The sequence below is a fragment of the Syngnathus leptorhynchus genome, chromosome 4 (assembly GCF_054491065.1).
Source record: "Syngnathus leptorhynchus isolate UIUO chromosome 4, UIUO_Slep, whole genome shotgun sequence".
Classification (NCBI taxonomy): Eukaryota; Metazoa; Chordata; class Actinopteri; order Syngnathiformes; family Syngnathidae; genus Syngnathus; species Syngnathus leptorhynchus.
The window spans coordinates 5,784,381-5,812,042 of NC_141198.1; the positions used below are offsets into that span (position 1 = coordinate 5,784,381).

Here is a 27,662-nt window from a genome sequence, read left to right on the forward strand (position 1 = left end):
GAGGGAATTTCTCATTCAATCTTTCTTCTAATCCGACAAAAAAAAACATTGATCGACAAAAATACAAGTTTCTTAATACAAATTTAGCATTTTTGTGACTTAAATCACTGCAGTGTAGGTTGTTTTGATTGCACAAGTCAAGCCAACCTAGCTTTTAAACATTTGAAAACAATATGAACCAAGTATTTTTGGTTCCTCGTGCTTGTATAAGTAATTCACACATTTTTAATTATTATTTATCAAATATTTACAGTATTACTTCAGGCTTCTTAGTGTTCCTGCCTTGCTCCCTATTTTTTAATCAGAATTATATTCTCAGGAATGTGTGGCTTCAACGGTGAATGTATAGGATCAGTGAGACTGGACCACCATAGTGACTTGAGAGGAATACGCTATATACTCTTGTTATAATTAGTGGTACACCAAGTTCTCTGGTAGACCATATACATAGTTTTGCCCTTTAAAGTTGGGAATGTTGCCTCTCATTATCCATCCATCCATTTTCTGAAACTTTTTTTCCTCATGAGGGTCACAGGCGCGCTGGAGCGTATCCTATCTGACTTCAGGCAGTAGGCGGGGGACACCCTGAAGTGGTTGCCAGCCAATCGCAGGACATACAGAGAGAGACAAAAAAAAACATTCACACTCACACCGACTGACCATTTTGAGTGTTAAATCGGCCTACCGTGCATGTTTTGGGGATGTGGGCGGAAACCGAGGTACCCGGTGAAAATCCACGCAGGCACAGGGATAACATGCAAACTCCACACAGGGAGGGCCAGAATCAAATCCAGAAACATGCTAACCAGTGCAAAAAGATATTGTGACAATGATGTTTGGTTGTCAAGTAAGTTTTTATTGATAGAAATCATACATAACAGATTTGGTCAGTGTTAACCAGAAGCAATGGTGTATTACACACAAATCACAAGAATAAAGTGTTTCAGTTTGTGTTAACAAGCATTTCAATACTTGCAATCATATGGAAAGTAACTCCACTGTTGTATTTCCACACATCTTTAAGTGAATACTGCAGGAGGGTGATAACCCTGTTAATACCCCAAGAGTGTTGAAAATAGGTCAATTAAAGGCTCTAATAACGACTGCAAGTTAAAGGGAGGATCCCAAAGAAGGAATGCAATTAGAAACACCAAAACAACAACTCTAGTTACATAAATCAAACGGAATGGTAACTAACAAAAATAATAGGGACAAAATATAAAGAAGCGACTTAAGGAACTTAAAAAAAAAAAATGCTGATACTTAATGAAACCATGAAAAATATTTCTGCTAGGGACGGTGTAGATGCCATGTTTTACACATAATACTAAAACCTTCCAGTTTATTTCAGGTCAACATGCCTGCATGTTGAAATCAAACTGCAAATTTCCGTCTCTGTGTAAACACAAAATGAACCTGTGGCACAAGCAACACTGAGAGTAGACATGAAAACCTTGATCGATTTATATTCCATCAATCCACAGTCGCTAGTGACAAATGCTTAAAACAATGACAAATGTAACAAATTCACCCTCTGTGAACATACGACTATTGTGCACGATGACGGGCAGCAAACGGCATAAAAAAAAACGTCACTGAATTATAAAACGTGTTGGAAAAAATACAATTCGTCAAGATACAATTTTTGCATATACCTAATCTAGACCATAATAAACCAGCAGATTGACGCTCATGTTCATCCAAACTAAGCATCTGAAAGCTTGCTCTTTATGACTGATGAGGTGATTGCGCCATCTAGTGGCGAATTCGCGCATCAACCATTCCTCGTTCTGAACACTGCTTTTATCATGTAAAAAAATCCTGTTATACTTCACTAGAAAAGAGAAGGCTCTGTCGTTTGCTATCAGGTGTTGGAATGCCTTCAAGCTGAAGAAAGTAGAGTAGAACTTGCACCTGAGAAGACAAAGGAACAAGTGAACAAACATTAACCGGCAGTCGAGGTTTTACTCTGTGCTGCCAAGTTCGAACCTGAGCCATGACCTCCAGAGACCAGCTGTCATTCATGGAGATCGGCTGTGAACTGTTGATTGTGATTTTGCTGTCTTTCTCAGACGGTCGAAGCAAAGTGGGACCAAAAACAGTAGCCAGGTTGTGCAGAGACATCTTGTTGAAGCTCTCATTTTCAGCCACCCTATCAATACAAGAGAGAAAGTTGGAGATTTCATATTTGTGTTGGTTTAGCACATGGCAGTTTTTTTGGGGGGGTAATTGGGCCAGGTGTTTGCATATGTTAAAAAAATTAAAAGATGCATGAAAAAAATGTGAAATTGGGTTAAATATTTCAATAATTCACTCATTTTTATATCCAATCATTTTAAAACTAATGAAATTCCAGTCAAGTTTATTTGTATCACCCTTAATCTCAAGGGTCTCAAAGGGTGTCACAAAATATTTGTGAAATAATTGTACTGAATGAAATAATTGAGCAATAATTAGGCACCATTACTAAAACAAGTCTATATTATTTTATTTCTCATTTATAATTAATTTAATCAGAACACATGAACCAATTGTTCAGTATAACTACATTTTAATAACATCCAAGTCAAATCTTTATATCTTATCAATAAATTGATTAGATTATTATTATTATGAATTGATTAACCAATTATACTGAGTACTGAGATAACTGAATAAAAATAAAAAAAACATCAATAAATGCATTTTACCTGACTGATTTTTGGTAGGAAAAGGCTACATGAATGCAATAACATCCAAATAAATTCTTTATATCTTATCAATAAATTGATTAGATTATTATTATTATGAATTGATTAGCCAATTATACTGAGTACTGAATAAAAATAAATATAACATCAATAAATGCATTTTACCTGACTGATTTTCGGTAGGAAAAGGCTACATTAATGCAACAAATAATACCAATAAAGTAACTTCTATTGCTACTTGAAAATCCAAATCAATCACGAACCTTTTGATATCTGACAGCTACAATACATTTTGGGTACTGAATAATATGAAGGGTTGCCAATTGGATACACTTTTCTTTTACTCAAATTACTTTTAATTAGTATCGTCTCAATAATTAATGAGATTTAAAAAAGTGAGGACCGAGATCATGTCAATGAAGAAGTCAAAAGGTTCTAATCAAGAGCATTCTCTATTCAGGCTTCAGTTCTCTGCAATTCACTGGGGAAATTGAAGCATTTATTTCAGTCCGAACGTTTCAAAATTGAATTAACACTTGCAGTACTTTCGTTCAACTCTTTGGCCCGTTTTACTGCCGCTTCTCCTCTCTCAACCATTCCTTGCCTACTTGGAGAGGGGACTAGGTGGCGTTAACAAAACCTGGTGCTCTATGGATTATGCACCCACTGACTGGAACAGGAACTGAGATGACTGCGGTGCTTTGTCTCATTTAATGGGTTTTGAAGCTGTTTTAGTAATCATTGAAAAGTATATCAAGCACATCAATATGTCCCATGACCGGTGAGCTAAATTTAGAAAAGGCTCACGGGCTACTTATGTGGTGGTTAGAGCTGGTGACCATGTTGGTGACACCATATGGAAAGCCTCTGAGAGCCTGATTAAAGAATGGTGATGACATAGAACATGACATGTGTGTTTTACCTTCTCAGGTGGTCAAGTAGAAAGAGAAAGGTGACCAAATTGGGCTCTGGCAGAGACAGCAGTAGGTTGAGCATGCAGCTCTCCTTGGCCACGCTGTCAGAAAGCGCTATATGGCGACACATTATTGTGGATTAGAGAAGATGGACAGAAAAATATTCACATCAAGTTGGATTTGTGACTGACCAATGCCTCCGGAAAAGTTGGGGTACAACTCGTCAGTGAAAAGAGGCTCAGGTAGCTCGCGGAAATATAACTTCAGCGTGCCGGCGATGGCGTTCACGTCCATGTCCCTCATCATCACAGACACGTCTTTGTTGTCTGTCAGGAGGAGAAAGGAAAAGTTTCTTCACCGCTGCAGGAAAACACGTGTCACTAAATACATGCATCTCAATTTGAAAAGAGTAAAAAAAATGTGCGAGATGAAGATGTAATGATTCCCCCATCCAATGAGCAATCATGGCGATGGCTTCCGTTCAAATCAAGTCTGAAACTCACTTGAATCAAAGGCGGCCTTAAGAGCTTGGATGTCAGTTGCGACACCAGACACTCGATAGATGCCCACTTCCTCCATTCCTCGTCGCTCGATGTCTTCAACACACTGTCTCACAATCAGGGGAACCTTGGAGCGCTCCCGTCTGGTAAAACATATGGAAACGACAGCAAACAATCAACAAACTGATAAGTAGGTACGAGAAGTCAACAAACCTAAAGAGACTGACTATACACACACAAGATCAAACTTCTTGACTTCTGCACGGTCTTAACTCCTTTACCGAAATGCGCGGCGTGTGATCAACTCACTTTGTTACGACATTAATTTTCACCCCAAACACGCCAGACTGTTTCCGCGAAGGCATGCGCTTGAGACTGAACTCTCTGCTGGTGAACTTCATGGAAAGCTTGACCTCGACCTGAAACAGCAGAGTAGAGTAGGTAGAGGAAGTCTGATGTCAGATTACGAATGTGGCACTACTGTGGTAGCAATAACGTACGTTCATGTGGCAGTTGTACGTTTTTGTATTATTTCTGCTCTTCTTGCCTTACTCACCCCATTCATAGCAATGACCGTCCTCTGCCAGTCTTTGTTTTGTAAGTTCTGGGGATCCAACTGTAAAAAAGATTATGTATATATTGTAAACAGTGTGCAAAATGTTACTTCAAGACATGTTCACTGCCAACAATAAAGAGAAATATCAGCTGTAGGAGAAAAATATTTTTATTTCGGATGCTATAGCTAGCTAAATGACAATGGATGCCCTAGTGTTCTCTTCAAAAGTCAACATTGCTTTTTCAAATTGAAAGTGACAATTGATGAACAACATTCGGCTGAAAAACAGTAAATCAGAACCACATGGTAGATGATTTTTGTAATAAACTAATTTTGGGGTTTTGTAAAAACTATCATTCTTTAAAAAAAGAAAAAAAAGAAAACGTTTTTCAAAGACCAAATCCAATTTTCACAAGTGCAAAATATGTACCACTTAATGAAGTAATTACTGCTTTGATACGCAAACCTCTTGAGACTTCTTTCTGTAGATTTATTTACCTTTGGTTTTAGGAGACTGCTACGAACTCTGTACCAAAGACGGGCCCCCGTACTTGGGGATTTCCCGGGGGCCATGTCAAGCTCTTCCTCCAACACATTGATTGTCTCACACACGCCATCCTCACTGGAATTACACTCACTCATCCTTTCTGACATGAACCCTTTCTAAAAACGTCCCTTTAACGAAGGAAGGCCAGAAAGACAAGAAACAACAACAAGCCTGCTCTAAAGACAAAGAGACACTAACAAAAGCCGTAGCTCCATCTTAGCCCAACGCACATCCACTGACTCCTTTTGCCTTGGACAGTTTTAAAAATCCTCATCAAAGAATTGCTGGCAAATTCTTCTCAAACTCTCTAAATACGTGCTTATTCCTGCAGGAATCCGAGAAAGCAACAAAGCCATGCAGCCTGCTGACCAAGCTGTCTTCGTATTGTTCGACTTTACTGTTGGATTTGAGGGATTAACTTTCGAGAATCCCCTCCTACCCTCATTATCGACGTGCTCACGCCTGCTGTTACTTCTCACTGCCGCTTTGGCAATAAACTAAAACACAATGACTGTCCACTGATTAAAATACATGGGTGTAAAAATTGCACACTTGTGAATATTATTAATCATATTATTATATACTGTATGTGAAAAAGAAATGATTCTGGTGCCTTGTTTCAATATTGATAAATAATGCTCAATCTGAATGTTGATTTCGACTATGTAGTGGCAATGATAGTCCCACAAGCCCATCATTAAACCTTTTAGCAAAACTAGTGCTGCAATTCACATTAAAGCACTTTTTTTTTTTTTTTTTTTTACTCCAGCCACATTTTGAGCTCCATTTGAGTGAATGGGTATATTTTAGTAATGGTGTTTTGTTTTTTTGTTTTTTTATTTCTCACCTCAGAACTTTTAAGTGTTTTAACCCTTCTCTGCAGCAGCAGGAAAAGCCTTTCACTGGTTTATCAAAGACTGCTTTGTGTGTCTTCCTCCCTCTGGCATACTCTGGACAAACGCCAAATGCCACATTTGGTCAACCCAAAGTCTAATCCACCCTCTGTCACAACACTTTATCAGAGGTCAAGCCGACGTGACCCATGAGCTAAACACACCTCACTTCTTCATGAACAGCAAAAAAATAAATAAAAGTGTCCCACAGGTGTGATTAGACAAAACGGGGCCGGTTGGCAGCAATGGAGATCACCATAGGATGTTATTGCAATAAATAAAGGGTGAAAGAAAAACAACAAAACATCCAATTTAGGCCCAAATTTTTTTTTTAATATATAATCTATAACATTAGTTATACTGGACATTTGGGATTCAATAATGTATATATTTTCTCTCTTATTATTTTACAGAATTAATTAGGGAAAAAAAGCTAGATTTTTTTTCTTTTTATGACAATCATAAGTTTACCTGTCCCCATTTGTATTGCTTACAAATGGGGACATCATTTAGGAACGCTCAGGTCAAATCTTGACAGCATGCGACTGAAATCTAGAGGTGAAGGCTGGCCAACTTTTATCTTAACAAGACTTTACAGCACTCAAAAAATATAACTATTTGGGTCTGGATGTTGTTGTAAAGTTCATGTTGCCTTCCATTTGAAGCAACATACAGTACCTTTATCTGCCCTTTGACCATAATCTTGTCTGTCATCTCTCCATCTTCTTTGCTCTGCTTGGCTTTGCTACAAGACTTCTCATAGCAGAGCAGTCTCAGAGTCTGGGAGCCCTCCAACTCAATCTCAAACTCCTTGCATGGAAATAAGAGGACAACCCGGTCAAAATCCATATTTTGCCAAACCATGCACACACAATACATATGGAATGCAACAGACTTGGTGCATGACAAATTAGCGTGAAATGGAAAAGCCGTCTGCCAAGAATTGTTTTCCTCTCTAAAGTTCTCACCTCGTTCCAACTGGGCTCAGTAGAGTCTCTGTACACACGCGTTTTGGCTTTGTTGACGAAATAGCCAAAGGAATCCACCTCCAGAGAGCAGTAAAGGTCTGATGGATACAAGCCCACATAGTGGAATTAGCGACGCAACATACCTCCAAATCTCTATTAGAATTCTATTTGTATAATTTCAATAAATGTCTTGTTTAAGCAAACAATGAGAAGCTAAAGTAACTAATTCCTCTTGTTCCCTGCCCCCTGCAGCTGTTCTTCTAACTGACAGTCTCAGTGACACAGAAGAAATTACTGCATGAAAAATTACATCACATTAGTGGACCTAACAAAGTCAAAAACAGGAGACGTCGGCACTCACTTAAGGTTTGTTTGAGACCCGATGCCGAGTGTACAATGACATTCAAAAAGCCGTACAATCCTGGCGATTCGTCATCTGTGTCGAGACCAAAAGTGACCTTTCGTTAAAAATCTGCAAGTGTGTTTTAGACGGTTACGGCAAATTCAACTACTTGTGGACCTCACCCTCTTTGTTTGTGGTCACTGGAATAGTGTGGACAGTCTGGAGTTTCACACATGAGTTAGTAAGCATCTGTAGCTCGACAGATGTCAGAGAGAAGCTCTTGAAGCCTATGAGGCAAAAGTTCAAACACATTTACATCAGGCACAAACGGGCTATGGCTTCATCTTATATTGTGATTTGATAACTTGCATTTCTTCTGTTGTTCGCGAATAATCTCCCTCCATTCAGCACGTTCGTAGTCTGACGAGATCAGAAATGTAAAACCCTGAACGGCACAAAGGGACTTGATGATTAATGTGGTTCAATAACGCAATGACAAACTCTCAACAGCAGAGGGCAGCATAAAGCGATTACAATGAGACTTCATCTAAAGCACAAGGGATTAGTTTGTTTGACAGTGATTTTGGACCTTGCCATTCCTGTTGGCCACTCTGAAAGCCATGTTGGGTGACATGAGAAGAAGCAGAGACTCCTGCTCTGATAACCTCTTCCTCAGTCGCTCCATCACCTTGGGTCCTTTGGTGGTTCTCTATAGATAAACAAAAGCCAGGGGTTATTGCTTTTAACAATTGGTGCGTGATCAAATTACTACCATCTAAAGTGCAATCAACGCTTCGAGTATACCTTAGTTAACATTCATACAAATGCATATGCATGGAGAAGAATTATGGGCTCCATGCTGTGCTTAAGGTAGTGCATGAAAGCAGACTTGCTCCTGTGAGATTTGTAATTGGTCTTGAACCTTGTGCTCCTAAAGTAAAGTCCACGTCTTTCTCTGGGGAACATTACCTTTTCTTGTTGGATTTCATTCTTAATCTGGGACAGTTTGATCTTCATGGCGTCGATTTCCTCGTCCTGGACTAGAGGGATAGGGGTCGACTCGCAGTCCTCAATGGTCTGAAAGGTTAAATCGGCTAGAGGAATGTACCACTTGCAGTCATACTGTTGTCCTTTCCTGTGAACAAACAGAATACAAATGCTGTAATAATGTTCACTTCCATATGTTATGATATTTTTACAAATTGAACCTGAATTTGAATGTTCATTTTAGATTTTTTTTTGTTTTTTAAATATACAAACCAGTGGAATTGTCAAGTTACAGGCAAGGTATTGAGTCAGACTCACTCACCCTGCAGCCTGTTTCTTCAGCTTGGTGCAGAGCAGCAGGTCAGTAAAGAGGAAGACATGACGGAGTTTCCTGGAACCTTCAACTAGCTCCACCACGAAGCGGTCCCTCAGAAGCTGGCGATTCTACCAACAAGAAGCTACTGTTTACGAAAGCTACACAAGTTACAACAAGTAGTGGGACTTCATAATTGAATGAATACATTTACATCTGTCTGCTACTACTGATAAAATAAACTATACTAAATTCCTCTATATAAAGAAAATCAAAACTTGTAATAATTTGAAACGATTTTTGAAAATTACCATTTCAATTCTAATTCTGTCCCAAAAATCAGGGACAGGAGGTAAGACAGGCAAACTAAAGCAGCACTACAGTTCGTGAACGGTTTGAAACTACTATGTATACAATTTATGTCACAAAGAAATGACAAGTACTTATTTCGACACAAAAACATATTGTTGGCTCTGGTGGGGCACTAAATCTTAAAATTAGAGCCTACTCTCCTTGTTTGAGAAATATACGACTGTTAGCTCTCGGCACTTTGACCTCTGGGTGGAGGTTGTTTACATTGTGACACTGCCCATGTGAGTGACTGCGGCCTGAAAAGAAAGAAGGAAATCCATGCAGGACGAGAGGCACTCCAATCCATGTCTGGCTCTGTCCCGGTTTCCAAATGTTGTGGGATGACATCCGTTTATTGCTTTGATGATTCAAAGGGATGGCAACTGCTCAATAATCCAATGGAAAAACCAGCTGTTAGTGCACCCTTTCTTTTTCAATCAATAGCTACAATGACATTGAGTATTGAGTACCATTCAATGCGTACTTTCAACTCTGCTGGATTCCAGCAAGCAGGGTTAAGGTGCTACACACTCTGGACATTGGGCTGCTCTACAATGATGAGACCTGGTCCAGGTTGATTACGGGGCACAAACGTGACGTGACAGGGCAGCCGGGAAGGATGGGAGGGAACTCTTAGCTAAGCTAATCAACAAGCCTTCCTCGTTTGCAACACAAGAGACCCTCACCTCCTGTGTTTGCACTGCTTAGTCACACACTTCCTTTTGCTCCACTTCCTTCACAACTAAAGCAGAAAGGCAGAGATGACTCAGTGGCCAGCTTTTATAAGAGCTTGCAAACACCTTATGTTTTGCCATGTTACCGTAAAAAAGATGATGCAATCTTGAATACTGTAAGGTCATTTTCCCTAACAAGCTACAAATTCAACATTTAGCACTGCGACGAATAATTTTGACAGAGCTACAAAAGTGGCTGTTTAGTCCTTTTAAGGTGTGCCTATTGCCAAGAGTATTTTCCATGTTATATTTACATTTGAGAGTTTTAGAAGTCATAGACCTAGCTTGATTCATACAAGGGGTGCGTGCAGGAAAGTCAGCTAAATAAAAAAAAAAATAAAAAAAATGGAGCAGGTGTCAGGGGTAGGCGTTTGCGTCAGTGGAATATATTCCACTCATTTAATTTGGAAAAGTAGCAAGCTGTGTGAATAAGTTGTATTTGTAAGGTTTTTCCAAAACTAAAAATCAAACAAGCACCATGAAATTTATACTACATGACAATAAAGTAGTATGTATAAATATTGCTGAGCATCTTCTGTTATAGTTAGTATGTAAGAATCCATTTGTGGACGAGTGGACGTGCCTAATATTGTGGCCAATGGGTATGTATATAAGAATGCTTGACTTTAGCTTTATAATTTATTTATTTATCCAGAGTTGGAATGGTAAATGGCAAGCGACGTGCCCTTTATATCATGCTTATCTACACCATGGTGCTCAAAGCATTAAAAAAAAATCTCACATCCATCCATTCATTCCCGCAATGTGTTCTGCAACAGCTCTTGCTTGAACAGTTTCCATTGGAGTGCACCTCATTTTTGTTTGGAGCACCTACAGCTCTGTTTTTGGTGCACTCAGAATAACCGAACGGCACTTTTGAACAAAGTTGAATTCGGAAACTCAGAACGGTATTCAAATGTGCCATTGAGTCAGTCAGTTGAGCTGTTTAAGCCAGAGAGTAAACAGTTGCGTTCAGGAGTAGGGGAGACCTTAGTCACTGACAGCAAGATAAGGACGATGAAACATCGGCAAATATCTGTTAAAATTTTGGTTCAAATTTGGCATCTTATTTTAACATCAATTGATGTGGATGAATGTACTCTTCGTTGATGTTATTGTTCAAAGCGAAAGTAAGTTGCCTATATGTTGCCATGTCTACTTCGGTCGGCAATTCTTCTTGGTCAAAATAGAAGAGAGAAGATGACGATGTCCAAGAAAAAGAAGCAGCAAGAGTTGGCCACCAACTTTTGTTTTGCACAATGACCATAAGCGGTTAAAAAGTCATTTGATTGTATTGTTGACTGAAATGCTCCATTGAATTCTAGATAAGGTAAATCGTTTTAGGATCAAATTAAAAAAAGCTTTAACGTAGTTATTAACCAGCGTTGCGTCATACTCGTCCACTGTCGAGGAGCAGAGCAGGCTCCTCCTCCGCCTGCCCCCAGCTCGCTATTAAATCTTCATTTTGGATTTTCAAAGTTACCTTTAGATTATCTTTATTATTATGTTAAGTGATGAACTGACCTCTCCCTTCTTTACTGTCATTGACTGTCTGCGAGGAGTGATTTCTTCATTAATGCTGGAGAGAAAGTTCTGCGAGATACGCAGGGCATCCTGTAGCAACGGATAGTCAGGGTGGCTAGACGGCGTATGCTTCAGTAAGTCCTGAAACAAAAACAAACAACATTTTAATCCCAAAGTGCATGCCCACAACCATCTGCAGCATTACCACCCCACAAGTTGACTTACATGCAGAACGAGCGTGCTGCGGGTGACACGGTCTACAGGCTTGTAGAGAAGAGCTGTCGAGAAAAAGTCGTCTTAAAAGTGGTTATGACTCAAGTACCATCTGTGGGTGCCAGTCATTTTATTCAGTACTCACTTTCTAGGGATTTCTTAGCTGACTGCTCTTTGTTGTCCTTTGTTCCTTTGACCTTGAGATTCTGTCAGGAATTACAACATTAGCAAGTGCCCCATAGCATTGTGCAATTAAAACACTCAGTACGGCTACAAATAGCTTTGTGTGGCTCTTTTCCACCAAAAAGTGCTCCATCATCCCTTCATCAAACGCTCGACTGCTGTATGTGGTGTTGCTGCATACCTCAGATATCTGTGCAAACTGTGTGTTTGCCTGGCAGCATTTGTCTGCGGTCGCCACAGCAACCTTATAGTTATCCACAAAGGCCCGGTACACTCCGAGTTGGCTGGCCTGCAGGACATGAGGAGAATCCAAATAGTTTGAACTAAGCAAATACTCCAGGTAACAAAAAAAAAACCTTGCTCTTTACTAATCACTGCAAGGATTGATGTAGTCAGCAGTTTCTAATTTACAGCCTTGTCTTCCAGGAAGTTATGGTTCAAATAAAATCTTGGATGATGATGAGAGGTCAGTGATCAAACCAAGAGTATCAATTGACTGTGTTTAATGTGTTGCCTTTATCAGGGTTAGGGTCAGTGTAGCAAATGGGTGTGTGTGTGAGGCAGTCAAGCAACAAAGTACCAAAGGAAGGAGCAACAAAGTAAATTTAGGGATTTGGGGGGAATACAATTACAAAATATGCATTGCAAAACTTGACTTTCCTCTAAAATCAGATAGATGACAACCACTGGTAATTTGCCATGTCAGAACATGCTAGCTTGATTTGGCAAGAAAAAGTAAAGCCAGAGGGAGACTCAGTGATTTGTTTTGCGTCTATATTTAGACCATGAATGAATGTTTTTCATCTTGCGACAACACCAAACAAGCTCTTATCCAGCAAGCTCCTATAGAACCTTATGTTCTCCTTTATTGCGTGTCATATGGTGAGACGATGCTTTTATGGGGCTGAGAGATGGCCCCAGGCAGTCGACTCACGTGTGCATTTCAAAACATAAAGGGCTCCGTTTTGTTAAGGCAAGAAGGAATGCCATTCTCATTCCCATGGTTTTATTCAGAGGAAATCCAAAGTCAACTGTTCTGCAAAATTAACTTCCAGACTGCATTGTTTTCTATTTCAACTGCATGCATGTTAAATTACAAGAAGGAGGAAAAACAGGTTTTAGATCATGTGCCTGAACATGTTTGACTTGACTATTTTCCTATTCGATGACGGATATTTTACGTTTACGGTTATCTTGTAAATCTTGACTTTAAAATGGAGTCGTTCAGGAATCAAAATTGGCAAATTTCCAAATGAGATCATACCAGTTTCTGGAAGAGGTCGCCCACACATTGCTGGTAACTCCAGTCTTGAACACGAGGAAGCAAAGCATCATAGAAGTCTTTATGAATCTCATGAAGCTCTGGCACTTTAAAGAAAATTGTCTCGATCTGCTGGATGGTCAGCATTGGTTGCGATGTTGTGGCGGCGGCCCTTAGCGGCTTCATGGGCTTTAAAGAATAAAAAAACAAACATTAACTAATAAACTGTAAACAAACAAGAGTTTTAAAGTCAAATCATTTGTCATTCAGAGATTGGGTGATGCTTGCTATCAAAAGGATTTGCCAAAGAAGGATAAACAAATACATGTGCCGACAGTTTAAGGTACAAGTACATACAATCAATAGTGCTTCTAGGTGGCTGAGGTAGGTCTCCTCACTGGCCAGGATTCCGGACAGAACCCACTTCCGCATCTCCACCCCTTTTTCCTGATCCAGCTCAACCTGACACGAACATGGACGTGACCGAGAGAAAACAGTCATTTTGGGATAGAGCAAGTCTCCTGTTGACGGATGTGTGAAGTGTTATTAGCTGACCGCACACATGTGGCTACAAATATTGTTGTAAGATCAATTACACAGCATATTTAATTACACTCTGTAGGAGTTTTACATTCCACTGGGGCTTAGTCAGACACTAGCAGTATCTTCCACAAGATAAATGTGTTTATAGACCAGGTCTTATTATTTCAACAGGTCAAAGACATCAGTCATCTCAGCTCAGGCTATCATGTCGGAGCTACAGTTTCACCAATTACATTCCTTCCATTGGTGTTGAAGACCACCAAGAGTACACAGCAGAAGAGAATAATAACACACACACACAGGATGAAAACGGAAATAAGAAGGGGAGTGGGGGTCTCTTAACATCAGTTTGCCCAAACTGGCTTTGCCCTTTTTTTATGACAGCAAATGGTACTTCTACAGAAGCAACAGTTATATAAATGTAACATGAACTTTACCGACATCGTCGACTCCAAGGAACAAGATGATTGTGTGTCTCGGCTGCATCGACTTTTGGGACGCAGCTGTGGTGATGAAGAAGGAGAGCCAGTGAGGGACAGAGCATCGTGACAAGATTGCTCTTCCGAGTGTTCCAAGTCATACGTAAATGACGGTTGGGCCTCGTTATCTGTCAGACACAAATGTAAGCCATGTAATTTCTCACCAGAAGCAAATAAGTGATGGGGGTATAAATAATGTACTCTATACATTACACGTAACATGAAAATGCAACTGAAGATTCCAGTATCGTTCACTTTCACACTTATCGGCAAAAACCCACTCCAGAATGGAGAGAAACAAAATACTGAAATATCCTTGTCATATACCTGAACATGGTAACCAAAACAGTAAAACCATGTCTCATGATGATGATGGAAGGTACTGTACTTGAAGTGCTTTGGCTTGATAATGTCACCTCTCAAACCTTCCACAACCCTGTGCCCAGCACAAATCTACCTACCCAAAGCCTATGCCAGGTACTGAGAGCTTGCGGATAGTGGATAAACGCAATACACAATGATCTCGGTTGCCCGGGTTTCAAGTACTTCATCAGCTCAAGAGCTCCCGAATCCAAACTGTGACAGCCGTCTCCGAGTCACCATCACTTATCTGAATGATCAACATTCGCTGATGTCTCTGAGGGGGATCCCAAGAATCAAAGAAAAAAATGTCTAAGCATGCATCCAGCAAAGAGATGACAAGTTTGTAAAGGGAAGTTAATTTAAAAAAAAAAAATCTGAAAAACAGGAAAGAGAGGATTCCAGAAAGTTAAAGGACAAAGCTGAGTCACCCTGGAGAGAACGGGGAAACCGAGGACATTTAACACAGTGGCAGCTACAGAGACAATGTGACAAAGGACTCCAACAAACAGAGCAAACCCAATTGAGAGGGAGAGACATGTATTGAGTGTTTGAGGAAGAGATGAGTACCGGCCAAGCAGCTCGCTTTAGTACACAGGGGAAGTCCTGTGTGAAAGGCCACTCTGTGTTCCAGCAAGATTATACATTAGCTCTGCCAATGGATGAATAACACATCCTCTCAGCGGCCTCGGAGGCAAAAAGCATCTCTTCCACACTAAGTAAGAGGAGACATTTAGATATTCAATCATCCCCTAATCAGAACGCACTGAGGTTTAAAAGGGTCATTTGTAAAAACTTCAGGATCATTCTAATGTGACATTGGGAGAAATCAAACAAAAAGGATTTTTTTTTTTGCAGTCAGGATAACAAGAATAGCTAGTGAGGAAGTGTCCAGGCAAGTCAACATTAAAGCGGAAACAGGCCTTCTGCGCAAGGTCATCTTTGAATAAACAGGCTGCACTCCTGTAACGTGTTCTATCCAGTACAAAATTTACAGTAAAGCTAACTTTGATCCCCACCATAAAAAAAAAATGTTGTCCATCTCAATAATTTTATCCACCTTGTAGTCCAAATTGCACATGGTAGTATTTCAGTTTTGTTTCCCTTAAAACATTTCTGCCATCATTTTTTATTTTATTGTAAGTCACCTATCTTTTGCTCTTTCTGAACCTTTCCAAATGAGAGGCTTATTTATTACTTAACATAGAGAAATATTCATCCCTGAGGAATTTCATTTTTAATCTGTAAAAAACATTGGCTAACATTACAAATCTCAATGCTGATTGATGTGTATCAGATATCACACTGAAGAAAAACATTTCCCAGATTCCACTCCCCTACTTAAAAATTACAAAATGCTTATCTTGTTTTTTTTTTTTCTTTGCTATGAGCCTTTATGCTAGTCTATATTGGGCAATTTTAGCAGGGTCTGCAGTGACAGGATCACAAAACATCCTGCAGTTGGACAGACAGGTCTTCCCTGTCTCTTCCTAAAGCAGCTCATAATGGTTTCAAGCATGCAATAAAGCTGTAATAAATACGCTCTAATGACCTTACATAAGCGCCGATCCGACCAGCTGTGGATCAGAGTGAAGCTGTATTTGCTTCGGGCTTTGCCTGAACTCTGTAATTTGATGTTTTTCAAGAATTTCATAGGACTGCAATTTGCTTCAATTTATTCTGGGACATTGCTGATTTTCCCACACTTCCTCCTTGAGTACGCCAGAAATAAATCGTCAAGGCTAAATCAGAAACCCAGGTTTCCACTTCCCCTTCTGGAAGTTTATTGGTCATTAGGAAACAGGGTTGTTTTCTTAAGAATGTGGAAAAAAAGGAATGAAAGGTGGTATTTCAGTTTATGCTATTGATGACAAAGCAAAAACAGTGAAATCCCTAATCCTAATCCATGGAGATAAACTACGGCAGCGGCCAGCGACAGATGTACATCTGAGACCGTTACAAAATCAGAGATTCAGTCTCACAGTCTTTCAGCATTTGGATTGAAAGTGAAATTGGTGCTGACAAAGATGCAGACATCTCGCTAGATATTGTTGAGTTAAAACTGGAAAAAAATAAAATAAAATAAAAAATAAAATAAAAAAAGACAGTTAATTAATTCCCTATCTTCGCCATTGCATCCAATGATAATGTCAATTTCAAAATGGCTGACAGGAAGTGGATACGGTCAAACAATTAGCTTGTCTGCTCATTTGCTTGTCTGAATAATCAATACAAAAGTATTTGAAATCTTTGTTAGCATAGAACACTGTGGTTGTTTTTATGGATATTTATCAGGACTAGCCATCATAATTTACTCATTGTTCATTAAAAAGTGCTACATGGTGCACCACAGATTAGAACTTTTGCCTCAACAGTACCAAGGTACAGATCTCAGTTCAATTCCTCCCGTGTGTTTGACCTGATCTTGAGTGTTTTTTTTCCAGGCATTCCTGCATTTTCCCCACATTGCTAAACGATGAGTGTAAGGTTAATTGAAGACTCTAAATTGACTATAGGTGTGAATGTAGCAAAGTGTACATGACTGTTGTTGTTTATATGTGCCCTGTAATTGGTAACCGTCCATTTGGGCCGAACTGTCAGCCAGGGTTAAGCTTCAGCTAATCAGCTCACTCACAACTCAAATGAAGACAGGCGGAAGAGAAAATGAATGGATGGATTGTTGAAAATTCTGCAGATTATGTGGAATTCATGGTTGATCATTACTGGTGCCTTGAAGCAATTGAGGAAGAAAAAAAGAGTGCATTATTTGACTATTTTTGGAACCTGAAAAACAACATGACGTTAGCTAAGCAATGCTGACCTACAACCAGACAGATCTCTTTTGTGGTAAATCCTCTGAGCATATATGAAGATATGCTCTACACAAGATTGGGAATGAAATTTCTGAAGATTCACGGTTTTCCAATCTTTCCGTTGTTACCTTGCAAACAGATGAAAAATGAATTGTGTGTCTTTCCAGGCTAGCAAAGGTAGCAACAGGCCATCAGAATTAGCAACGCTGTACACCTGTTTATGTCACTTGAGTCATTATATGAGACATGACCATACTTTTACAGTCTGTGAAGTCATGAAAGATGAACTTTTCTTTTCACAAGCTGTGCAATGCATGCCGAGGGTAGTAAAATGGAATCTGACAGAAACTAATTGGAGTGTACCTACAATGTCCTCCAGCTGGAGGATCCACAAATGCAATAGTCTCCAATGTGCTGTGGCAAACTTACAATATTAGCCAAAACATCAATACGTCAGTGTGAGACTTTTAAGCCACATGGCCTGGGGAAGCAGTGAGGGCCACCCGCAAACGCTATTCTACGGCTCTACTGTATAGGCCAGCCTAAAATTAGTGCAAGTCAGTCAGTGAACAGTATCGGTTAGAACTAGGCCGCTCTGCCCAGCGCACCTACTAATTAGTGCGTAGAAATAGCACAGTGGTGAGACCACTGGCTAAAATGTGCTGCATAAGATAAATAATTAAACCCAGTAATTCCAATTTGTCAAAACAGTGTAGCAAAACACACGCTGGGTATGAATGTTTTTTTTTGGGCAAGAGCAAATGAATGTTTATATTATAGTAAATGCAACCTGGTAGGGTTCCCTTGGGGAACTCTACCAAGTACACCAAGAGGCATAATGCCACATTAACTTACCAATAAAGACATTGAGTTAGTTTTGAAAGGAAAAAAAGTACTGAAATACAGTCACCTTTCCATTTAGTACCTTTTTTTTTATAAGTCATAAGAGTCGCCTCTCAGGCTAAGAGTTGGCGAACATCCTGGAATGGTTTCCATTTTATTCATATTTATAGACAACTTGGAATCCTCAACTAAACTAAAATACACGTTTTTCCTCAGAGGTCCCATTGAATAAAAATGTATGTTAAAAAGACAATTAACGGAATTAGCAAACAATCTTCCTAATAAATATATGATAGTTTGCTCATGGTAACTGAACCACAAAAGTAAATATAGTAACAGTGTTATTGAGCCGAAGAATGGAAGGAATTTATTTGTCAATTGTGGACTTGTTTGATACTCTTCTGTGATTAAGGGCAACATAAATATATTTGTCTTGACTATTCCATCTGATTTATTGCTCACTTTTTTTCTAGTTTTTCATTAGTTTAGTTGTTAGTTCTAAACAAATGAAGAGTTTGCCTTTGCTTGTTTTGCATGCACTCGTTTCCTCGTTTCCTCACACCAAACAGTGTCTAAAACAAACTGTGTTGACTAGTAATGCAACAAGCGCCACAGGTCAGGCTGTCGTGAGAGAGGTGAACTCATACCACACTTAACATTTCATTATCCGTTGCCCCCCCACACCCTGCGAGCAGCTGAGACATTCCATTGGTACTTGCCTGCCAGCAGCCAACAGCACAGAAGGCCCTTTGAGTGTGACCAAGGAGGGGCGGCTGAGACTGCAGGACCACAGACGCTGAGGCTGAGCACGAGGAAGGACCACTGAGCCAGGGGACTCGGGTCCACAAGCTCATAAACATGCCGAAGATATTTTGCAATTATCTACGGCAAAGTGTTTGAATAAACAAGCAAACTGAGTGAGCTAAGAAGCACTGAGCTGGCTTAGGAACACAACCTGACTTAATTCTTTTCTACAAGTTCCCAGATAAGGCGACACAAGAAGCCTATTCATGGACTTTCTTTGAGAGCAGCTGGCGATGCCGGACCTGCTGTCGTAAAGGCCTGCCAGTTTTTGACTACTGTGCACTACACGCTGCAGAAAGGAACAGGTGTATCTTACTTACTGCGACGGGCACTTCCTCCGGTGCGCCAACGTTTACTCTAGGAAAGGGAGAGGCTGCATTCTTTAGCTTTCATGACCACCGCTACACGTAAGGTGCTGGTGACCTGATACAATGATAGTTCTGTCTGGGCTATTTTGAGGGACCACAAATAGTAATGACAGTGCATTTGACAGGAAATAAGAATAGGTCTAAAACCGGTTGATGCAGCAAATATTTGTGCCACCCTCAAGACCAGAGCTGTGCGGCCAGGATGCCTACAGCCTCTGACTGGTCCTTTGAGTGATCATAAAGTCATAATAAAACAGGAAATGTATGCAGTGCGCACATGTGGAATTTGGCTGCAACTGTTTTCTGTGTGGTGTTGTCAATTTTGCATCATTTGTGTCTTTTCCAAATCCTCGAGCAAATATTTTTCCAAAAATAAACTGGCAAAAATGACAACATTGGTCATAATTTTAGCAACATTCTGATTTCATGCATAGTGAAGAATGACTTGGATGAGTTACATATTTACTGTATAACAATTGTACCGTATTTTCCAGACTATAAGTCGCTCCGGAGTATAAGTCGCACCAGCCATAAAATGCATAACAAAGAATAAAAAAATCAAATAAAAGACATACAAGTCGCATCGGAGTATAGGTGGCATTTGTGGGGGAAATTTATTTGACAAAATTCAACATCAAGATCATAGGCAACAACAGGCTGAACGATACGGTATGTTAACGTTACATAAACGAGGAACTGAGAATGTGCTTGACGCAAAATATTAACAGTTATTCAAACAACTATAACATAAATAAGTTTATCAAACCATCTGTGTCACTCCAAATCATTACAGCCATCGAAATCTCTGTCCTCTGTGTCACTTGTAAACAACTCCGGTCACCCCAGAAATAGATGCGGGGCTTCCTCTGCTACATTGCTCATGTCAGACTCATCGTCAGTTGCAGTTCTAATTATTCCACAGTATCACAAATATCCAAATCGCAATGACACACTGTTATTACTCGCAGTAAAAACATGACCGATTCCTTCAGAAATTTCATGAGAATACTAAAATATGGCTGTTAGACACACACAAACGTACGCACGCACGCACACACACATACACACACATACACATACACACACACACACACACACACACACACACACACACCCACACACACACACACACATACACTTTTAACAACAGCTTGATTCAATGACTCACTGGACCTTGCAATCAGATGACTGACATAGCCGACATCTACGGGCTATGAATGAAGCACAGAATGAAGACTAGACAAGGGAATCCCCAGTATTTATCATCTAACATGTCTTGGAAACATTCTAGTGGGAGTGGCTCCTTCGACGCACACTGAGGCCAAACTTCTACTATCATATAATATGTGCATGTACAAGTACATTTAAGATAATTCCAGGCTCAGCTTCAGAAACCTGATGAGCCGTGATTGGTTGTGACCTGGCAATTGTGATGTCATATTCATTTTGAAAGACAGTGGCAAAATGGCAGCACCCTGAGATGGATAAAAACAGGTGGATTTTGTTTCTTTAATTTATATTCCATAAACAAAACATTCATCAAAACACTGTGTTTTGACAAGCTGGGCTGCACAGAACCTATTATTCCACAAAAAAAAAAAAAGGGGGTTGACTTTCTCTTTAAGTATAGCAACAAATTTAACCGGGTTTTCATTGAGATGAAACTTTATTACGTTTTTTTGTTCATATGCTATCCGTCCACAAATTCTCATGGAAATCGATTATAATCCCAGCAATTAACAAAGCAACAGAAAACAATAGCACATTTGTACTTGGCAGAGGCAATAACATACTGTACACTATATTAACACACAACTGCACAAATGGGAGTGTTTGCCCCATAGCAATCAGAATTGACCAACAACCACTCATTATTTGACTTCAACCCTGAAGAAAAGTCCACGCACCGACACGTCATACCTAAAGCTTTTGCCACCCGCATTTAAGAGTCATGATGATGATGAATTATGGCAAAAATGAGCCAGCCACCAGTGAGCTGGCCTCCTTAAAGGCCGCATAGCTAATCAGAAACTCCATCTATACCCTGGAAGAACAATTGCCCCAATTAACCAGAAGCTAGGAGATAACAACAACTCCCTTTTTCCTGGGAAAGCCCAGAGAGTATTGGCCTATGTATTGTTCCACAATAAACCCTTGACAGCCTCAAGCTGGCAAATCTAATACTTAGATCATGCTCAACTAAGCAAGGTACAAAGAGTCTTTACAACGAGATCAAGGTAGCAATGCTTTTTTTGCAGGGTGTCATACATTTTAACCACAATAATTAAGAGCAACAGTAAAGCTCTGTGACTGCTCTCTGCAAGTCCCGAACCACAACAAAGGCCAGTTGAACGGAAACGTGCCCACACCAACCTCCTGCCCAAATCTTAATCAAGCAACGTGTGCACAAATAATATTACAACATCACAAAGTGAATCCAGACAGCTGGTAATTCATTATACAAGGCTGACATGAAACAGTTGTGCTTCTATGTCAGCACTTAGTCTCCACTGGTCAACCCCTAACCCTACCCACCGATTTGACAATAGTAAGTGTCAAATAAGGTGTGGTTGAGTTACAAGTGACAACTTTCCTTTAGCTGTACAAAAGCATCTTACGGTTAATAAAGCACACTGTATAAAGTTATACTGTAGCTTGCCTAGAAATTGTTTTCAGACAAATAAAGCACTCAAAAGTCCCAAATCACCTCTGCAAGATTAGAAAAAACACTCAATGTAGCAGAACACGCTTAGAAAAGGTAGGGAGGTGAGCTCTTTTACAAAATGCTAATGACAAACAAAACAGGCGATGTCGCCAGTGATGTCATGGGGGCTGCTCCGACTTGCAGGCGACAATTTTCAAAAGGAAAACATGCTGCTAAATGAAGGTATTGCTGTAAAAGCCCGTTTTCCAGCTGAGGTGGTACACAAGCCACATGGTGCCATTAGGAAAATGCATTAAACTACAGAATAACAGTTCTTTCTTTTTTATGGAGCCATGTGTGAAACTGGAATGTTTTTTGAGGACCACTCCATCATGCTAAACTCAGTTGTCTTTAGTACAAACTGACAGATGTGGGAGCAAAGTCAAATGTAAATCTCAATTAATCTTCAAGTCTCAGTTACTGCAGCTGACTAGTGATTGTTTTATCATCCCTGAGTGACTAATAAGAAGCATGGCATGGTGCAGCATGTATGGACTATTACCATGTACTGGGGGGGGGGGGGGGGGGTAAAGAAAAAAAATCAAGCAAGTTAAGTCAAGTCAAGGTTCAAGCAAGGCAAGCAAAGTCATTACTTTGTTCAACCAAGTTGTAAGTTAAGTCATAAAATCTTGCTCAGTCATAACATAAATCATAACCCAAAAATGTACATTATCTCTAATAATTAAATGAATAAGTTTTGTTTAAAGAGAGAAATAATTTCACATTTCCTCACTGTAGGACCAATGAGGATCACCTTAACAAAAATTACAAGCATGTCTTGTTTAAATGGCATACAGTTTCGTTAATACAGTATGTGCATGTACTGTATTACACCAAACAACATAAAAAAAAAACATTTAGCATATGCAGCAAGTTTTAACTTTTTTTGAGTACCAACTACAAATCAAATCATTCTGATGCCAAATTTCCTCTCTTGCAAGAAATAAGAATGTTACTAACATGAGGACACAAGCCATTACTTTCAAACAAAGCGCTCTTGCTCGTGCACGCTTGTCCCACCCACAGAAGTGAACTCTATACAAACACACAAGACTACCCTCACATTACTCCCTTAAGTCAGAGTTGCATTTCGTGAGTAAAGAAAAAAAAACACTTTCAAAATAAAAGCACCGTTACAGGTATGTTACATTTTATTTTGCCAAACTGGGGGTGGCCTGGATAAGACCAAAATCTGGCCTCGACTGCCCCATTGTTTTCTCCATGTGCAAGATTAGGTTACTTTACGTCTTACAAATCATTTCAACTAACTTACCATTGTAAAATTAATTATTTGTGTTTACAGCACTGACTGACCAATGCAAGTGAAGACAGACACAGAAGCAGATTAATGGATGGCAAATTGCTGAAGGCATGATAACATACACTTCATGCCGATTACGTCACGCACGATCGGGCTGTTTGTCACATGCTTTGTGTCAAAGAGCTTTGGACTGAATCACCTTATATAACAACACATTCTGTGCATCTGCCTAATCCAACTCACATTGGATGATTTTTAAGGGGCAGGGGCAAACAATTTCCTGGATCCCAAATCTCTCTTTGCAGGATGTTTGGCTTCGACCCTGATATATGGGGAATTGTAGAAACACCACAACAGAAGTCCTTAACTATCTCCTGACTCCCGACATTCCCAAATTGGCCAAACCACCCTCTTAACGGTGTTATATTGTTACCATGTCAAGACAGATTCTACTATTGTGTTCACACAACAACAGGAAACACTGATGGGCAGCATTTCGATTGGAAGCCGTGTGACACGTTTTTAAGTCGTTCAATCCTCTTTTTAGAGTGAGTAGTGAATTCTTTTCTCTACCCACCTCCCGTGACAAAAGAGACTCCCTAAATTTATCACGCTAGACAAACCGCTTTTAGGTTAATTAGTCGGCACTAAGGACAACAACACTGATGTGCGCTGACACATAAAACACTCAGAGTGGACAAGGCCGAAGTGAGTGCGAAGCCCGGGGGCAGGAGCTGCCTCTGTCGTAGTCTTCCTGTGACCACATTCTAGCACTCAGTGGGCCACAAGCAGGGGGGGACGAAAAGCGTGGAGGTCAGCAAAAAAAAAAAAAAAAAAGAATTGTTTCCATTAGTGATCAAGCACCCATCAAGCACGTCACCTTTTTTTGCAAAGCATAACCAAGTAAAACTTATTTTCCTGCATTGTGTTGCGTTTAGCAAAAGCTGATTAAATCTGCAAAGAATTAACATTCATCACCAAGCTTTGAGGAGAATTTGTTTTTTTACTGCTCATTATTGTGTGAAGAAAATGCATTTCATTACTTCTAGCCTAGCTTTTGTAGGTCACATCAGTCATCTCATTATATTTCTGCAGGTTAAACTTATCATGTGCTAAAAATAAAGGTTTTGATTGGCCAGAAAACATTTTGGTTTGGAATTTGTGTACTGGGCTGTGATTTCATGAAAGAGATTACGGGTGTTCTACTAAGTTACATGAGGCAATAGTGTAACTTATTAGAACACTTGTGCAACTTTAGTGTACTCTTTAGTACTTTATCTTAGCATTCTTGCTAGTCTCTCTATTCCCCTCCTACCGGGCCCGGGGCAAGGGTTAGTTGCTCCACCTACTATCATGGATACTAGAAACAGAAAGTGAATTGGTAATCACTTGGTTAATTGACAATTGACACAGATTTACTCAGATCAACCAACATGTGATGTGTCATTTTGTTTCAGTCTGTCCCCCTATGAACCGTTTGGGTTAAAAAACAAAGTAACAAAAATAAAAAAACAAGGTGATTTTTCTTGTTGCCATTATTATTTATGATTACTACTTAAAGCTGGGTGAGTAATAGAGTATATCAAGTCCATTTCATCCATTTTAGTTTAATTCCTCCGAAAACTTGAGCAGAATAATTTTGGCATTGTTTTATTTATAACAAGTAAGGAGCCCAGTGGAAGGCAGTCACAAAGTCAATCACGCTAAACATTGTCAAAAACATGGTGCCCCATTTATATCTTGCAAAGCATGTTGGAAACTTACTGCTGAGGGAATCGATTTTTCAAAGCTTGTGTTTGTTAACAGGAAATATAAAGAAAATCTCAAAAGGAAAACAGCAGAAAGCAAAACTCGTTTATAATTTGTCAATGCCATTTGCTTTTTCTATCAACGAGGGGGAGAAAATCCTGATAAAAATCACATTTTTATGCAAAACAAATCCTATTGTTAGTAGTAGTAATAATGGAAGAACATTTCTACAAAGCTGTAGCAAAAAAACAAATGGGCAGTCCAATTGATGTCTTTCATATTGCATATTTTATGGAAAATGTTGAATTTGTTTATGTTGATTTACAATAAACAATAAAAGAAAATACCTTCATAGAAAAGAAATGAATAAAATTAGTGTGATATGTGAAGCCAAAAACACAATAACGTGAAAAAAAGTATAAATCTCAAAAATGTGATTCATTCTATTCCATGATAGATGTTGACTGCTATCATATGTGAGAGGAATCACGTGGGTCCACTGTCTAATGAGAAGGTATTAAATGGTCCATATTGAACACTAAATTAACCATAATATTTCCCAGTAAAAGGTCAATCACAAATCCAATTTATAAACACTTGCTCTTTGTTTAAAAAAAAATAAATAAAGCGTCTGCCAGGAGCACACTTACCCAGATCGCCTTGAACACTGTTGTCATGGGAGGTCCTGCTTGATGTGGTGGACTCCCCATCACTGGGCCAAGGTTGTCCTGCTTTATGTACTCTGATCTGCTCAGTCAGCCCCACCTGCTGCTTCACACGCTTTTGGGAGAGAGGTGTGGGTGGGCTGCTGCTATCAAACGATTGCTGGGAAGGTGAGCGGCTTTTGTCCCTGAACATTGGATAGGTTGTGGGACTGGGGGAAACATGGCTGGACGGGCCTGAGGAGAAGTCCTCTTCGCTGGATGTCAAGTTTTCATTGGAGCTGCAGTCCGGAGTGTATCCTCCTCCTCCTCCGCCGTCGTCATCAAAGCTGCCGGGGGAACAGGAGCGCCGTGGCCATGTTAGATGCGTGTTCTCCTCTACGCTGTGGTCTCTTATGTGGATCACTCGAGTGTCCCCCTCAGTCATCATTCCCCCGACATACACGCTGGTGTATGGTTGACACTCAGACAGTGTCTCAGATTTTTCTTTTGTGGAATGGATCCCACTGTCTTTCGGGGAGCGATAGGTGACCTCTGGTTCGGCATATGACCCATTATAACCGTAGTTCCCCTCGGTGGATCGACCCCGCTGAACACACTTGTTTAAGTCCCCTGTGTGGGCTGACAGGTTCCCTGGTACGGAATGAAGAGACCTTTTGCGTTCCATCTGCATGGCCTGACAGCCAAGCGTGCTGATCTTGTCTGACACTTCCCTGTCGTTAACTTTGACCAGTCCTCGTTCATAATGGTATTCCATATTTACATAGAAGGGTTTCTCTGGTCCTCCCATCGCAGACAACCCTCTGACATCTCCAGCTGTGTTTGAGTTAGATCTCCTAATGCGCTCAAAGTTGGATCTCAGAGCTGCCACTGAACCCGGCCCCACTGGAAATTCGGTAATGTCGGACTCTTGGCGCTCAACAGGTGTATCTCCGCCCTTGTGTTTGGCACCCACAATCTCTGAATATGGTGTCCACTTATCTGTCTTGCTAGGTGCTGTCTGTGGCTGAACTACAGATACTTCCTCTTTGGGAAGGTGTTCATCACTTGCCTGAGAAATCTTTTTAAATCCCCATCGCTGTCCATCATAAGACTTTCTTTCTTTTGCAAGAAGAGTCTGCAGGTAAATCATCCTAAAGCGTTCTTTGTTTACTTCCTTCTCCAAATGATTGATGGATGTCTTGCATTTGTCCAGCTCCTGTTCAATATCTCCCATTGAGTTCAGCTCCATGCATGGTGGATCAGAATTAGGAAACTGGGCTCTCCAAGCCTCCATAAATCCGACTGGTTCGACCATTGTTAATCTAGACAAATTCTATTCACAAGAAAAATGTGAAGTAAATTTTGTATGTTCTATAATCTCCATGATCCTGTGAAAAGAGCGAAAAATATCTGGTGCCACTTTCCAATTGAGAAAATCTTCTGTCTTTACTTACAGACTCATGCACTTCACCCAAAATAACGTCACTGGTCAAATGTACTCCTTAATGGCAAGTCCAAAAAACATATATCGTTGTCCTTGTGCTCTTTGTTTCGTTCATTCTCGAGAGCCTCTGTCTTCTGTATTTGCTGTCAGACTGACTGACTGGTGTTTTGGCTCCTCGTCCGAGAGCAACCACAGCAGAAGAGGCGGGGCATCCGTGTATGATTGCTGCACCGTGTACAAATCACGCATCACATTAAAAACGAAGATAATGCTAAAGTTAGTTTCTTAACAAATGAGACCGTTAGGGAAAACAATTAAAACACCACGCAAGTTTTTGAGCAATGTGGCAGAGGCAAAGAGAGGTTGGGTTTTTTCAGTTGTTTTGGCCTTTGTTATCAGTCGAGGTCGAAAAAGTAACTTTTCACCTAACCTTTCTCTCCCATAAACCCCTTTCCAAAGCTTTCCGAGTGATTTGGAAACAACATCACATCATGCAGATTACTCTTGATATTCCAAAGGTCATTGTGTTGCAATTTCAAAGCTAATCTTTCCAAATAAAAAAAACAAGAAAAAATCTCCAACATCGCCACCTGACGGTTTAAGAGTTCAGAGGGAAACAGCACGAGTGTTCAATGATTACCTCAACAAGATGCAGAAGTGTCAGTTATCTATT

At 40.0% G+C, this 27,662-nt stretch overlaps 1 protein-coding gene across 1 annotated transcript; it reads right to left on the reverse strand.

Annotated features, from left to right (window-relative positions):
• Positions 1 to 845: 845 nt before the first annotated feature.
• LOC147057734 (breakpoint cluster region protein) lies at positions 846 to 27,588 on the reverse strand. The gene is made up of 24 exons (XM_085909705.1): positions 27,000 to 27,588; positions 25,552 to 26,933; positions 13,958 to 14,127; positions 13,335 to 13,439; positions 12,981 to 13,166; positions 11,898 to 12,005; positions 11,679 to 11,739; positions 11,546 to 11,598; positions 11,321 to 11,461; positions 8,721 to 8,842; positions 8,381 to 8,546; positions 8,001 to 8,120; positions 7,781 to 7,856; positions 7,594 to 7,698; positions 7,430 to 7,504; positions 7,069 to 7,166; positions 6,779 to 6,910; positions 4,661 to 4,720; positions 4,414 to 4,523; positions 4,108 to 4,247; positions 3,796 to 3,930; positions 3,613 to 3,718; positions 1,990 to 2,152; positions 846 to 1,914 (listed from the first exon to the last, which is right to left on the reverse strand). The coding sequence occupies exons 2-24, from the start codon at positions 26,858 to 26,860 to the stop codon at positions 1,825 to 1,827; spliced, it is 3,831 nt and encodes a 1,276-aa protein (XP_085765831.1). The 5' UTR covers positions 26,861 to 26,933; positions 27,000 to 27,588; the 3' UTR covers positions 846 to 1,824.
• Between the last annotated feature and the right edge of the window lie 74 nt (positions 27,589 to 27,662).